The sequence below is a fragment of the Scyliorhinus torazame genome, chromosome 15, assembly GCF_047496885.1.
Source record: "Scyliorhinus torazame isolate Kashiwa2021f chromosome 15, sScyTor2.1, whole genome shotgun sequence".
NCBI lineage: Eukaryota > Metazoa > Chordata > Chondrichthyes > Carcharhiniformes > Scyliorhinidae > Scyliorhinus > Scyliorhinus torazame.
In genome coordinates this window covers 202,988,583-203,005,074 of record NC_092721.1, presented here as the reverse complement: position 1 = coordinate 203,005,074, position 16,492 = coordinate 202,988,583, and the positions used below count along the sequence as shown (strand labels likewise).

The following is a 16,492-nucleotide window of genomic DNA, read 5'->3' as shown; positions in this document are numbered from 1 at the left end:
TGTCACAAGTAGGCTTACATTAACGCTGCAATGAAATTACTGTGAAAATCCCCTAGTCTCCACACTCCGGCGCCTGTTCGGGTACACTGAGGGAGAATTCAGAATTCTCAGCTGGTACAGGAATTGAACCCGTGCTGCTGGCCTTGTTCTGCATCACAAACCAGCTGTCTAGCCCCCTGAGCTAAACCAGCTCATAATCCAGCTCATCTTTAAATGGCGCCCGAATCTGTGAGAGAAATAAACTCCCTCCGCCCCCCACCCCCCCCCCCCCCAACGTCCATGGTGGAGCCCCTTCCCCCCACAAGCTTCAGAGCGAACCCCCCCACCACGGAGGTATCGGGGACACTCTCGCCCCACTCCCCCTCGCCCCACTCCCCCCCCCCACACATGTGTCGGTGTGCACCCCTTTCCCCCTGCCACCTCACATAAGGGGAAGCCCCACCACCAATGGAGGAAGATTAGCCCTCCCCTGGCAGTGGCCCCTGGCACTGCCCACCTCAGTGATCTGGCGGGGCCTCCAGGTGGCACTGTTGGGGAGCCAGGGGGCAATGCCTAGTGCCGAACACTACGGCGTAAAGCCGTTTAATTATATTTAAATTAATTAACCGATGGAGGACGTGAACCTAATCACCTCACCGGCAGGGGGTGGGGAAGATCACAAGCCGTAATCACGCCGCCGCAAATCCCGTGGTGGCCCTCTCGCAAGATTTAGCGGCCATAACGGGATTTACGCCACGGCTAACGTACCTGAAAAACCCTGCCCCATGTGTGCCCAAATGATGTTGCCACGGCGTCCCCTCTCGGACCAGTTCTCTAGGCTTCCATGAGAAACGCGTCTTCGGCGTGATGACACCTACATTGCCACACCTTGTACAAAGCATCCCTACAGTGCAGAAGGAGGTCATTCGGCCCACCCAGTCTGCACCGACCCTCTGAAAGAGCACCCTAGCCAGGCCCACTCCTCCGCCCTCTTCCCATAACTACCCCCACCGCTAACCCGCACATCTTTGCACACTAAGGGGCAGTTTAGCGCGGCCAATCCACCTAACCCGCACATCTTTGGACTGTGGGAGGAAACTGGAGCACCCGGAGGAAACCCACGCACACACGGGGAGAACGTGCAGACTCCGCACAGACGGTCACCCGAGGTTGGAATTGAACCCGGGTCCCTGGCGCTATGAGATAGCAGTGCTAACCACTGTGCCGCAACGAGCCACATTCCCAATATGTGAGCGATACATTCACTATATTTGAATCTGCAGCTGCAGGTATTAATTCCCTCACACACCTTAATGAGCTCCATCCTGCGCTCAAATTCATCTTCATAATCGAGCAGTCGGATGAACTTCATTACCTTGATACACTAGTTGAGAAATCTGCCAGAGGGTGCTCTGCACCGGCCTATCGCAAGCCTACCGTCTCCGCTCAGTACGCATGTTGGGATTCTGACATTTCCATGCACTGTAAGGCCATCGCTTTCTGCCCTGAGAAGTGCCCAGTTTACCTCCGATTACCCTGGAAGCGTGAGGTGTCCCAACAATTTGAGCAACAGGCGAAGCTGGCTGCTTCTCGCTGCTACTATGCAGGAGCAACACGAGTGACACTCGCCACTAACAGGACACTGTCATCAAGCCAAAATGACGTTCTGCCTATCCCACAAGTACATTGTGTCGGAACAACGTGTGATGCCAGGTATGCACCAGTACGCACCAGGGACTGGTGGATTGTATCAAACAGCATGTTCCTTATACTGTTCGCAATGGGAAAAGTACAGACTGCATCTAACCAGCCCGTGCTTGCAAAACCAAAAATACAACGTCCTATTAGATGTGATTCCACGATTGGTCACCATTTGCGAAATAATACTCAGTGTGCTCAGAATTATGCTGACAACCAATTTAAGATTGTCACTTGGGCTCACAGTGTGGCGTACCTGCATGTGCTGGTACCTACATGTAGTATGCACAGGGCCCTGTTTTTTTGGCAGACAGAAAGAACATGTACACACATTGCGCCTGTTTCAGTTAAACAAAACAAGTGACAGCCATTTGCTGGTTCCTTCCTCAGGGCAATGCCTTGACCAATCAGACTCAAGCTTGATCTAAATTTCAAAAAATGTTTGGCAGTTAACTGTCAGTCGCCATCAACTGGTGCATTCAGAATCCACTTGCCAACCAATCAGCACTGCCTCCTCATACAGTATACATTTGTTGTCTCCTTTAGATTTGTATTCTTGCGAAATATTCTGGTGAGTACAAGGCATAAAGCTTCGACAAAAAATGCCCCATTTTCAGCAAAGCTCAAGTGCTCAAGTCCTTGAGTGGCACTTCAGGATGTCTTGCATTTATATAGTGCCTTTAACGCATGTAAGCTGTCCCAAGTGCTTCACAGGTACATTTTCTGACAAGGAAATAACACTGAGCCAAAGAGGGAGATATTAGGACAAGTGATAAGCTCATTTGATCAAAGATGTAGATTTTAGACAGTGTTTCAAAGGAGGGGGGAGAGGTAGAGAGGTGCAGAGGTTCAGAGAGGGAATTCAAGAGTGTAGAGCTCAAGCAGCTGAGAGAATGGCCACCAAGGGTGGGATCAGGAACTGGGGAATGCATAAGAGGCCCGATCTGGAGGACACAGTGGTCTCAGAGGGTTGTAGGGCTGGAGGAGGTTATAGAGATAGGGAGGGTTGTAGGGGCTGGAGGAGGTTACAGAGAGTGGGGAGGTTGTAGGGGCTGGAGGAGGTTACAGAGATGGGGGGTTGCAGGGGCTGGAGGAGATTAAGAGGTAGGGAGGGTTGTAGGGGCTGGAGGAGGTTACAGAGAGAGGGAGGGTTGTAGGGGCTGGAGGAGATTAAGAGATAGGGAGCGTTGTAGGGGCTGGAGGAGGTTACAGAGATGGGGGGTTGCAGGGGCTGGAGGAGATTAAGAGGTAGGGAGGGTTATAGGGGCTGAGGGAGGTTACAGAGATAGAGAGGGCTATAGGGACTGGAGGAGGTTACAGAGATGGGGGGTTGCAGGGGCTTGAGGAGATTGATAGAGAGGGTTGCAGGGGCTGGAGGAGATTAAGAGGTAGGGAGGGTTACAGGGGCTGAGGGAGGTTACAGAGATAGAGAGGGTTGTAGGGGCTGGAGGAGGTTACAGAGATGGGGTTTGCAGGAGCTGGAGGAGATTAAGAGATAGAGAGGGTTGTAGGGGCTGAGGGAGGTTACAGAGATAGAGAGGGTTGTGGGGGCTGGAGGAGGTTACAGAGATAGAGAGGGTTGTAGGGGCTGGAGGAGGTTACAGAGATGGGGGTTTGCAGGAGCTGGAGGGGATTAAGAGATAGAGAGGGTTGTAGGGGCTGAGGGAGGTTACAGAGATAGAGAGGGTTGTAGGGGCTGGAGGAAGTTACAGAGACTGGAGCTATTGCATGGAGACTATGGAAGAATTGGAAGACGGGATTGTATTAAAAAGAAAGAGTTACCAAATCAGGAAGGTAATGTGATTCCTCAAGGGGAGGGCGACCACTCACTTTTTCAAAGGCTTTGAGGCCTACGAGTTGACTGAGTAGAGATTCACGAAGACGATTCCTGCGACATTAGTTACCTGGGGTAATGTGGCTCTTTTGATTGGAACAGAGTAGAACACTTGGCCAACCAAGGGAGAAGGTGGGGTAGGTTGTAGCTGTGGACTGTGGTGCCCTGTGTTAACATTCCAATGTATTGTTTTATAATGCTGTGTATAAAATGACTCACTCAAGCTTGTTCTGTTTTCTCTGCAGTTACAGCAGGAGACGCAGTCGGCCTGTTGCTGCATGTTGGTCCTATCTGAAGACAGCACTCAACTCTTCTGCCGGGTCAGTGTTGTGCTTGGGGCGGTCAGAGGCTGTTCACAAGTCTGGACATGGGAACCATTTCAGATTGCCAGATGTGAGACGACCATTTACGCTGTGCCAGCCGCGGCTCAGTGAGCTGCAGGACCCTCACCACCCACTTGGTGGGTAAGCATGAGCCGGTCGCTCAGCTGGCAAGGTGGAGGACCAAGGGGGTGCTGCACCGCCGGGGGAGGTGGGCGGGGGAATTCCAATAAGGCGTCAAACCGAGTTCACATCTGCCATGATGAGGTGAAAATACCTGTTGGAAATGTCACAAAAACTAGTTCGACCACAGCTGCCGTCCTGGCGACCGCATTTGGGTTGGATTGGAGAGGGGCCAGAGGAGTTTCCTGGACTTTGTGTTGCTTATTTAGGATGCTTGGCGCAGTGTTCACAAAGACCACAGTATCGCTTTTACTTAAACAAAGCTATGATTTTATTTCCACTACTAAAACTGGGATTCGACACTTAGTCCTTCAGAATTGGGCAGCACGGTAGCATTGTGGATAGCACTGTGGCTTCACAGCGCCAGGGTCCCAGGTTCGATTCCCCGCTGGGTCACTGTCTGTGCGGAGTCTGCATGTCCTCCCCGTGTCTGTGTGGGTTTCCTCCGGGTGCTCCGGTTTCCTCCCACAGTCCAAAGATGTGCAGGCTAGGTGGATTGGCCATGATAAATTGCCCTCAGTGTCCAAAAAAGTTTAGGAGGGTTCATTGGGTTACGGGGATAGGGTGGAAGTGAGGGCTTAAGTGGGTCGGTGCAGACTCGATGGGCCGAATGGCCTCCTTCTGCACTCTATGTTCTTTGTTCTAATACCGAACTGATTAATAACATCTAACTACACTCATCTACTGCTAATCTCACTACTGGTATCAACTATAATCTAACTTTACTCACTCTATCTGTCTTTATGACCTTCTCTCGCTATCTCCTGCATACACTCTTCCCCTAAGGTCCAGCGTCACTGCCTGAGATAGTTGTATCTGCAGCTCCCTCTCATGGCTCCTCTCGACACTACATTAACCCTCGTAATGCTGATAGTTATGACAATACCACAGCCAGGGGGAAAGGTTAGACTGGCTGGGTTGTTTAATTTGGAGCAGAGGAGGCTGAACGGAAACCTAATTGAAATGTATCAGATGATGAGGGGGCGAGATGGGAGTGGATCAGAAGGGATTATTCCCCTTGGTTGAAGAGTTCATAACCCAGGGGTATGGGGGTTAAGGTAAAAGGGAGGAGGTTAATAGCGGGTTCGGATTTTTTTCACCCACAGTGTGTTGGGGATCTGGATCTCTGTCTGAAATGTGGATAGAGGTGATGCACAATCAATGACCACTAAAGCGAGGTTGTAGTCCAACTGAAGGCTTTAATAAGCTAGATGTTTCCCCCAGCAGCTCAGGGACAGAATGAAGGCTGCTGGGGCGGCACGGGTTCTTATACCCTGCCTATCAGGAGGGAGCTATCATACATTCTAACCAATAGAAAACATACAGTTTCCACCAATGGTGCTTTAGCCTATCAGGTACCGTAATACCTATAATACCACATTCACCCCCTGTTAAAAAAGAGTCTGGCGGGGGTGGTGGCCTGAAACAACAAAACATGGCAACGTGGTATAATTAGTTATGGAGGTACCATAATACCTCCATACAGTGTTTAGTAACTATTTACAATTCTGATAGTTATGTACATTTGATGGTTTATATTTACAGTTTATAATGAAAATGAAGCAATCAGTTGATCGGGGGCCCTGGTCATCCTCTGTGATCATCGGAGCTTCGGTGGTGACTTCGGTGGAGGCTCGGGCGTCTGTGACTCCGCGAGCGTGGCTTTGATCTCCATGTCAGCTTCGGCACCCCTAGACGGCGCTGGTGGGGAAAACGGCTGACCTGGGAAGGGAGTGCCTGCAGGGGGCGTCGGTGGGTGGGGGGCCTAGCCGGGGCCGGCGGAAGGACCGATTCTCCTGTAAGGTGCTGCGGTGGAAGGGAGGGTGGGACTGGTGGCTGGAATGTGCGTGGGGTTCCGGCGGGCACCAGGTCCCGTAGGGAGACCGTATCTTGTCGGCCGTTGGGGTACACAACGTAGGCGTACTGGGGGTTAGCATGGAGCAGGTGGATCCTCTCGACCAACGGGTCCGACTTGTGCGCCCGCACGTGTTTTCGGAGCAGGATGGGTCCGGGAGCTGCCAACCAGGTCGGGAGCGAGGTCCCCGAGGAAGACTTCCAGGGGAAGACAAGGAGACGTTCGTGAGGTGCCTGATTGGTGGTCGTACAAAGCAGTGTCCAGATGGAGTGGGGGCATCCGGGAGGACTTCCTGCCAGCGGGAGACTGGGAGATTCCTGGACCGTAGGGCCAGTAGGACGGTCTTCCAGACAGTTCCGTTTACCCTCTCTACCTGTCCGTTACCCCGGGGGTTGTAACTGGTCATCCTGCTCGAGGCGATGCCCTTGCTGAGCAGGAATTGATGCAGTCCGTCACTCATAAAGGAGGACCCCCTATCACTGTGCACGTAGTGAGGAACCCGAACAGTGCAAAGATGCTATGGAGGGCCTTGATGACGGTGGTTGCGGTCATGTCGGGGCAGGGGATGGCGAATGGGAACCGGGAATACTCGTCAATCACATTTAGGAAGTACGTGTTGCGGTCGGTGGAGGGGAGGGGTCCTTTGAAGTCCATGCTGAGATGTTCAAAGGGATGGGAAGCCTTTATCAGGTGCAATTTCTCTGGTCGGTAGAAGTGTGGTTTGCACTCCGCGCAGATTTGGCAGTGCCTGGTGACAGTCCTGACCTCCTCGATGGAGTAGGGCAGGTTGCGGGTCTTGGCAAAATGGAAAAGCGAATGACCCCCGGGCGGCAGAGGTCCTCGTGGAGGGCTCGGAGGCGGTCCACTTGTGCGGTGGCACAAGTGCCGCGGGACAGGGCGTCAGGAGGCTCGTTTAGCTTCCCGGGACGATAAAAGAACTCGTAGTTGTAGGTGGAGAGTTCGATCCTCCACTGTAAGAACTTGTCGTTTTTTGTCTTGCCCCGCTGTGCATTATCAAACATGAAAGCAACCGACCGTTGGTCCGTGAGGAGAGTGAATCTCCTGCCGGCCAGGTAATGCCTCCAATGTCACACAGCTTCTACAATGGCCTGGGCCTCCTTTTTGACTGAGGAGTGGCGGATTTCGGAAGCATGGAGGGTACGAAAGAAGAAGGCCACCAGTCTGCCCGCTTGGTCGAGGGTGGCCGCCAGAGCTACGTCAGACGCATCGCTGTCGACCTGGAAGGGGAGGGACTCGTCGATGGTGTGCATCGTGGCCTTTGCAATGTCTGCTTTGATGCGGCTGAAGGCCTGGCGGGCATTTATCGACAGGGGAAAAGCTGTGGATTGGATCAGGGGACGGTCCTTGTCCGCATAGTTGGGGACCCACTGGGCATAGTAGCTAAAAAACCATTGTTTCAGGGCCTTGGAGCAGTGAGGGAGGGGGAACTCCATAAGGGGGTGCATGCGTTCAGGGTCGGGGTCTATAACTCCATTTCGCACTACGTAGCCGAGGATGGCAAGGCGGTCGGTGCTAAACATGCATTTAACCTTGTTGTATGTAAGGTTAACAATTTTTGCGGTCTGGAGAAATTTTCGGAGGTTGGTGTCGTGGTCCTGCTGGTCGTGGCCGCAGATGGTGACATTATCGAGATACGGGAATGTTGCCCGTAAACCGTACCGGTCAACCATTCGGTCCATCTCACGCTGGAAGAACGAGACCCCATTGGTGACACTGAAGGGAACCCTTAAGAAGTGATAGAGCTGGCCATCTGCCTCGAAGGCAATGTATTTGCGGTCACTAGTACGGATGGGGAGCTGGTGATAGGCGGACTTGAGATCCACTGTGGAGAAGACCTTATAATGCGCGATCCTGTTTACCAGGTCGGATATGCGGGGGAGAGGGTACGCGCCCAGCTGCGTAAACCTGTTGATGGTCTGACCCGGTCTTTACCACCACTACTTGAGCTCTCCAGGAACTGTTGCTAGCTTCAATGACCCCTTCCCTCAGTAGCCTTTGGACCTCTGACCTAATAAAGATCCGATCCTGGGCACTGTACCGTCCGCTCCTGGTGGAGACGGGTTTGCAATCCGGGGTGAGGTTCGCAAACAGGAAAGGCGGGTCGACCTTAAGGGTCGCGAGGCCGCAGACAGTAAGGGGTGTATAGGGCCGCCAAATTTGAAGATCAGATTTTGAAGGTTACTCTGGTAGTCTAAACCCAGGAGTGTGGCCGCGCAGAGGTGGGGAAGGACGTAGAGACGGAAATTTTGGAACTCCCTTCCCTGGACTGTGAGGTTTGCTACACAAACCCCTTTATCTCCACTGAGTATGAACTGGAAGCCAGGGAGATTTTTTGATTAATGGGGTGGATGAGGAGAGAACAGCGCCTTACCGTGTCAGGGTGTATGAAGCTCTCCGTGTTCCCAGAGTCGATTAGGCAGGACGTCTCGTGCCCGTTGATGAATACGGTCGTCGTAGCGGTTGAGAGTGTTTGAGGCCAGTGCAGTCGAGAGGTTTGAGCCATGTGCGACCAATGGGAGTCGCCATCTTGGATGAACCCCCAGGACCCCAGCTCAGCTGACCACGCACTGCCCGAAGGGAACACTCAACTGCTGCGATCAGCCTCGGTGACTCTGGATCAGATCCAGGGTCACCGAGGCTAATCGCAGCAGTTGAGTGTTCTCTTCGGGCAGTGCTTGGTCAGCTGAGCTGGGGTCCTGGGGGTTCATCCAAGATGGCGACTCCCATTGGTCGCACATGGCTGGGGGTGCACAAAATGGCGGGGCCCATCCCTCCGCGGAGCAAGATGGCGGCGCCCGGGGTCCGTACGTGGCCCTGGAATATGAAGATGGCGGCGAACCGCTGGCCGCACGGGGCCCGTGGAGAGGTTTGTGGTTGCGGTCCGCATTAGCCGCCGGAGACCGCGGCAACTGTTTGAAACTGCTGCAGCTTCTGCTCAACACCAGGACTGCACGGTAGAATTCTTCCAGCGATTCCCCAGGAGTTTGTCGCCTTGTTGCAAGCAGGTGCCGGGCGTAGACCTGGTTTACTGGCCGAATATCGTGTCCTTTTAGCAGCTCTATTGCTGAATCGAAGTCTTCCGCTTCCTCGATGAGGGTGTAAATCTCCGGGCTCACCCTTGAGTGCAGGACATGCAGTTTCCGCTCTCCCGTGGGTGCGTTTTCGAGATACCCTTTAAAGCACACCAGCCAGTGCTTAAAGATTGCCGCTGAGTTCGCCGCGTGGGGGCTAAGTTGCAGACACTCCGGCTTGATTCGGAGCTCCATCCTTTCTTCTTAAAAAAAACTAGCTTATTAAATTGATGCACGATCAATGACCACTAAAGCGAGGTTGTAGTCCAACTGAAGGCTTTAATAAGCTAGATGTTTCCCCCAGCAGCTCAGGTACAGAATGAAGGCTGCTGGGGCGGCACAGGTTCTTATACCCCGCCCATCAGGGCGGAGCTTACATACACTCCAACCAATAGAAAGCATACAGTTTCCACCAATGGTGCTTTAGCCTATCAAGTACCGTAATACCTATAATACCACAAGAGGCAGACACTGTGATAATGTTTATAAAATACTTGACATGCACTTGAAGAGCTGGGACAGACAGGGCTCGGGACCAAGAGCTGGATAGTGGGATTAGGCGGGCTGGCAACTTTGCTGGTCAGTTTGGACACGATGGACGGAGTGACCTCATTCCGTGCTCTAAATTTGAACCATTCCCTAATTTTCCCTTTGCTGCATCCGAAGATCCCAGGGGGTAATTTCAGTGCTTGAGAAGGTGGAGGACACCTGCACTTCCTGATGTCACTCGCAATCTCCTATCACCTGGCCGCTGGGAAAACGCGGTTCGCTATTCTGTTTGCCGAATCACAGCAGTCAATGCACGCGGGGAAATCCTGCGTTGGATTGGAGGCATTTTGGATGGAAGGAGGTCATATAGGCCTGATTGAAATGTTGCAACTTCCATCTTGGTACTCAGCCACCAACATCAAAAACAAACACTCATCAGTCACATCAAAGGTGTTGTTTGGTATCTAACCCCGTGCTGTAACTGTCCTGGGAGTGTTTGATGGGGACAGTGTAGAGGGAGCTTTACTCTGTATCTAACCCCATGCTGTACCTGTCCTGGGAGTGTTTGATGGGGACAGTGTAGAGGGAGGTTTACTCTGTATCTAACCCCGTGCTGTACCTGTCCTGGGAGTGTTTGATGGGGACAGTGTAGAGGGAGCTTTACTCTGTATCTAACCCCGTGCTGTACCTGTTCTGGGAGTGTTTGATGGGGACAGTGTAGAGGGAGCTTTACTCTGTATCTATCCCCGTGCTGTACCAGTCCTGGGAGTGTTTGATGGGGACAGTGTAGAGGGAGCTTTACTCTGTATCTAACCCCGTGCTGTACCTGTCCTGGGAGTGTTTGATGGGGACAGTGTAGAGGGAGCTTGACTCTGTATCTAACCCCGTGCTGTACCTGTCCTGGGTGTGTTTGATGGGGACAGTGTAGAGGGAGCTTTACTCTGTATCTAACCCCGTGCTGTACCTGTCCTGGGAGTGTTTGATGGGGACAGTGTAGAGGGAGCTTTACGCTGTATCTAACCCCGTGCTGTACCTGTCCTGGGAGTGTTTGATGGGGACAGTGTAGAGGGAGCTTTACTCTGTATCTAACCCTGTGCTGTACCTGTCCTGGGAGTGTTTGATGGCGACAGTGTAGAGGGAGCTGTACTCTGTATCTAACCCCGTGCTGTACCTGCCCTGGGAGTGTTTGATGGGGACAGTGTAGCGGGAGCTTTACTCTGTATCTAACCCCGTGCTGTACCTGTCCTGGGAGTGTTTGATGGGGACAGTGTAGAGGGAGCTTTACACTGTATCTAACCCCGTGCTGTACCTGTCCTGGGAGTGTTTGATGGGGTCAGTGTAGAGGGAGCTTTACTCTGTATCTAACCCTGTGCTGTACCTGTCCTGGGAGTGTTTGATGGGGACAGTGTAGAGGGAGCTTTACTCTGTATCTAACCCCGTGCTGTACCTGTCCTGGGAGTGTTTGATGGGGGCAGTGTAGAGGGAGCTTTACTCTGTATCTAACCACGTGCTGTACCTGTCCTGGGAGTGTTTGATGCGGACAGTGTAGAGGGAGCTTTACTCTGTATCTAACCCCGTGCTGTACCTGTCAAGGGAGTGTTTGATGGGGACAGTGTCGAGGGAGCTTTACTCTGTATCCAACCCTGTGCTGTACCTGTCCTGGGAGTGTTTGATGGGGACAGTGTAGAGGGAGCTTTACTCTGTATCTAACCCCGTGCTGTACCTGTCCTGGGAGTGTTTGATGGGGACAGTGTAGAGGGAGCTTTACTCTGTATCTAACCCCGTGCTCGACCTGTCCTGGGAGTGTTTGATGGGGACAATGTAGAGGGAGCTTTACTCTGTATCTAACCCCATGCTGTACCTGTCCTGGGAGTGTTTGATAGGGAAAGTGTAGAGGGAGCTTTACCCTGTATCTAACCCCGTGCTGTACCTGTCCTGGTAGTGTTTGATGGGGACAGTGTAGAGGGAGCTTTACTCTGTATCTAACCCCATGCTGTACCTGTCCTGGGAGTGTTTGATGGGATCAGTGTAGAGGGAGCTTTACTCTGTATCTAACCCCATGCTGTACCTGTCCTGGGAGTGTTTGATAGGGAAAGTGTAGAGGGAGCCTTACCCTGTATCTAACCCAGTGCTGTACCTGTCCTGGGAGTGTTTGATGACAGTGTAGAGGGAGCTTTACTCTGTATCTAACCCCGTGCTGTACCTGTCCTGGGAGTGTTTGATGGGGACAGTGTAGAGGGAGCTTTACTCTGTACCTAACCCCGTGCTGTACCTGTACTGGGAATGTTTGATGGGGACAGTGTCGAGGGAGCTTTACTCTGTATCTAACCCCGTGCTGTACCTGTCCTGGGAGTTTTTGATGGGGACAGTGTAGTGGGAGCTTTACTCTGTATCTAACCCCGTGCTGTACCTGTCCTGGGAGTATTTGATGGGGACAGTGTAGAGGGAGCTTTACTCTGTATCTAACCCCGTGCTCGACCTGTCCTGGGAGTGTTTGATGGGGACAATGTAGAGGGAGCTTTACTCTGTATCTAACCCCATGCTGTACCTGTCCTGGGAGTGTTTGATAGGGAAAGTGTAGAGGGAGCTTTACCCTGTATCTAACCCCGTGCTGTACCTGTCCTGGTAGTGTTTGATGGGGACAGTGTAGAGGGAGCTTTACTCTGTATCTAACCCCATGCTGTACCTGTCCTGGGAGTGTTTGATGGGATCAGTGTAGAGGGAGCTTTACTCTGTATCTAACCCCATGCTCTACCTGTCCTGGGAGTGTTTGATAGGGAAAGTGTAGAGGGAGCCTTACCCTGTATCTAACCCAGTGCTGTACCTGTCCTGGGAGTGTTTGATGACAGTGTAGAGGGAGCTTTACTCTGTATCTAACCCCGTGCTGTACCTGTCCTGGGAGTGTTTGATGGGGACAGTGTAGAGGGAGCTTTACTCTGTATCTAACCCCGTGCTGTACCTGTACTGGGAATGTTTGATGGGGACAGTGTCGAGGGAGCTTTACTCTGTATCTAACCCCGTGCTGTACCTGTCCTGGGAGTGTTTGATGGGGACAGTGTAGAGGGAGCTTTACCCTGTATCTAACCCCGTGCTGTACCTGTCCTGGGAGAGTTTGATGGGGAAAGTGTAGAGGGAGCTTTACTCTGTATCTAACCCCGTGCTGTACCTGTCCTGGGAGTGTTTGATGGGGACAGTGTAGAGGGAGCTTTACCCTGTATCTAACCCCGTGCTGTACCTGTCCTGGGAGAGTTTGATGGGGAAAGTGTAGAGGGAGCTTTACTCTGTATCTAACCCCGTGCTGTACCTGTCCTGGGAGTGTTTGATGGGGACAGTGTAGAGGGAGCTTTACTCTGTATTTAACACCGTGCTGTACCTGTCCTGGGAGTGTTTGATGGGGAAAGTGTAGAGGGAGCCTTACTCTGTATCTAACCCCGTGCTGTACCTGTCCTGGGAGTGTTTGATGGGGACAGTGTAGTGGGAGCTTTACTCTGTATCTAACCCCGTGCTGTACCTGTCCTGGGAGTGTTTGATGGGGACAATGTAGAGGGAGCTTTACTCTGTATCTAACCCCATGCTGTACCTGTCCTGGGAGTGTTTGATAGGGAAAGTTTAGAGGGAGCTTTACCCTGTATCTAACCCCGTGCTGTACCTGTCCTGGTAGTGTTTGATGGGGACAGTGTAGAGGGAGCTTTACTCTGTATCTAACCCCATGCTGTACCTGTCCTGGGAGTGTTTGATGGGATCAGTGTAGAGGGAGCTTTACTCTGTATCTAACCCCATGCTGTACCTGTCCTGGGAGTTTTTGATAGGGAAAGCGTAGAGGGAGCCTTACCCTGTATCTAACCCAGTGCTGTACCTGTCCTGGGAGTGTTTGATGACAGTGTAGAGGGAGCTTTACTCTGTATCTAACCCCGTGCTGTACCTGTCCTGGGAGTGTTTGATGGGGACAGTGTAGAGGGAGCTTTACTCTGTATCTAACCCCGTGCTGTACCTGTCCTGGGAGTGCTTGATGGGGACAGTGTAGAGGGAGCTTTACTCTGTATCTAACCCCGTGCTGTACCTGTCCTGGGAGTGTTTGATGGGGACAGTGTAGAGGGAGCTTTACCCTGTATCTAACCCCGTGCTGTACCTGTCCTGGGAGAGTTTGATGGGGAAAGTGTAGAGGGAGCTTTACTCTGTTTCTAACCCCGTGCTGTACCTGTCCTGGGAGTGTTTGATGGGGACAGTGTAGAGGGAGCTTTACTCTGTATCTAACACCGTGCTGTACCTGTCCTGGGAGTGTTTGATGGGGAAAGTGTAGAGGGAGCTTTACTCTGTATCTAACCCCGTGCTGTACCTGTCCTGGGAGTGTTTGATGGGGACAGTGTAGTGGGAGCTTTACTCTGTATCTAACCCCATGCTGTACCTGTCCTGGGAGTGTTTGATGGGATCAGTGTAGAGGGAGCTTTACTCTGTATCTAACCCCATGCTGTACCTGTCCTGGGAGTGTTTGATAGGGAAAGTGTATAGGGAGCCTTACCCTGTATCTAACCCAGTGCTGTACCTGTCCTGGGAGTGTTTGATGACAGTGTAGAGGGAGCTTTACTCTGTATCTAACCCCGTGCTGTACCTGTCCTGGGAGTGTTTGATGGGGACAGTGTAGAGGGAGCTTTACTCTGTATCTAACCCCGTGCTGTACCTGTACTGGGAATGTTTGATGGGGACAGTGTCGAGGGAGCTTTACTCTGTATCTAACCCCGTGCTGTACCTGTCCTGGGAGTGTTTGATGGGGACTGTGTAGTGGGAGCTTTACTCTGTATCTAACCCCGTGCTGTACCTGTCCTGGGAGTGTTTGATGGGGACAGTGTAGAGGGAGCTTTACTCTGTATCTAACCCCGTGCTGTACCTGTCCTGGGAGTGCTTGATGGGGACAGTGTAGAGGGAGCTTTACTCTGTATCTAACCCCGTGCTGTACCTGTCCTGGGAGTGTTTGATGGGGACAGTGTAGAGGGAGCTTTACCCTGTATCTAACCCAGTGCTGTACCTGTCCTGGGAGAGTTTGATGGGGAAAGTGTAGAGGGAGCTTTACTCTGTATCTAACCCCGTGCTGTACCTGTCCTGGGAGTGTTTGATGGGGACAGTGTAGAGGGAGCTTTACTCTGTATCTAACACCGTGCTGTACCTGTCCTGGGAGTGTTTGATGGGGAAAGTGTAGAGGGAGCCTTACTCTGTATCTAACCCCGTGCTGTACCTGTCCTGGGAGTGTTTGATGGGGACAGTGTAGTGGGAGCTTTACTCTGTATCTAACCCCGAGCTGGACCTGTCCTGGGAGTGTTTGATGGGGACAATGTAGAGGGAGCTTTACTCTGTATCTAACCCCATGCTGTACCTGTCCTGGGAGTGTTTGATAGGGAAAGTGTAGAGGGAGCTTTACCCTGTATCTAACCCCGTGCTGTACCTGTCCTGGTAGTGTTTGATGGGGACAGTGTAGAGGGAGCTTTACTCTGTATCTAACCCCATGCTGTACCTGTCCTGGGAGTGTTTGATGGGATCAGTGTAGAGGGAGCTTTACTCTGTATCTAACCCCATGCTGTACCTGTCCTGGGAGTTTTTGATAGGGAAAGCGTAGAGGGAGCCTTACCCTGTATCTAACCCAGTGCTGTACCTGTCCTGGGAGTGTTTGATGACAGTGTAGAGGGAGCTTTACTCTGTATCTAACCCCGTACTGTACCTGTCCTGGGAGTGTTTGATGGGGACAGTGTAGAGGGAGCTTTACTCTGTATCTAACCCCGTGCTGTACCTGTCCTGGGAGTGCTTGATGGGGACAGTGTAGAGGGAGCTTTACTCTGTATCTAACCCCGTGCTGTACCTGTCCTGGGAGTGTTTGATGGGGACAGTGTAGAGGGAGCTTTACCCTGTATCTAATCCCGTGCTGTACCTGTCCTGGGAGAGTTTGATGGGGAAAGTGTAGAGGGAGCTTTACTCTGTTTCTAACCCCGTGCTGTACCTGTCCTGGGAGTGTTTGATGGGGACAGTGTAGAGGGAGCTTTACTCTGTATCTAACACCGTGCTGTACATGTCCTGGGAGTGTTTGATGGGGAAAGTGTAGAGGGAGCTTTACTCTGTATCTAACCCCGTGCTGTACCTGTCCTGGGAGTGTTTGATGGGAACAGTGTAGTGGGAGCTTTACTCTGTATCTAACCCCGAGCTGGACCTGTCCTGGGAGTGTTTGATGGGGACAATGTAGAGGGAGCTTTACTCTGTATCTAACCCCATGCTGTACCTGTCCTGGGAGTGTTTGATGGGGACAGTGTAGAGGGAGCTTTACCCTGTATCTAACCCCGTGCTGTACCTGTCCTGGTAGTGTTTGATGGGGACAGTGCAGAGGGAGCTTTACTCTGTATCTAACCCAATGCTGTACCTGTCCTGGGAGTGTTTGATGGGATCAGTGTAGAGGGAGCTTTACTCTGTATCTAACCCCATGCTGTACCTGTCCTGGGAGTGTTTGATGGGGAAAGTGTAGAGGGAGCCTTACCCTGTATCTAACCCAGTGCTGTACCTGTCCTGAGAGTGTTTGATGGGGACAGTGTAGAGGGAGCTTTACTCTGTATCTAACCCCGTGCTGTACCTGTCCTGGGAGTGTTTGATGGGGACAGTGTAGAGGGAGCTTTACTCTGTATCTAACCCCGTGCTGTACCTGTACTGGGAATGTTTGATGGGGACAGTGTCGAGGGATCTTTACTCTGTATCTAACCCCGTGCTGTACCTGTCCTGGGAGTGTTTGTTGGGGACAGTGTAGAGGGAGCTTTACTCTGTATCTAACCCCGTGCTGTACCTGTCCTGGGAGTGTTTGATGGGGACAGTGTAGAGGGAGCTTTACTCTGTATCTAATCCCGTGCTGTACCTGTCCTGGGAGTGCTTGATGGGGACAGTGTAGAGGGAGCTTTACTCTGTATCTAACCCCGTGCTGTACCTGTCCTGGGAGTGTCTGATGGGGACAGTGTAGAGGGAGCTTTACCCTGTATCTAACCCCGAGCAGTACATGTCCTGGGAGTGTTTGATG

At 52.1% G+C, this 16,492-nt stretch overlaps 1 protein-coding gene across 14 annotated transcripts in view; it reads left to right on the top strand.

Moving 5' to 3' along the window:
- Nucleotides 1-16,492, top strand: part of pde2a (phosphodiesterase 2A) — a 698,440-nt gene that overhangs the window by 426,656 nt on the left and 255,292 nt on the right. For all 14 annotated transcript variants that reach the window (XM_072477464.1, XM_072477463.1, XM_072477456.1 and 11 more), the window contains one exon: nt 3,757-3,831. In XM_072477464.1, coding sequence (XP_072333565.1) covers nt 3,757-3,831 — 75 coding nt within the window. The remainder of the gene's footprint in view (nt 1-3,756; nt 3,832-16,492) is intronic.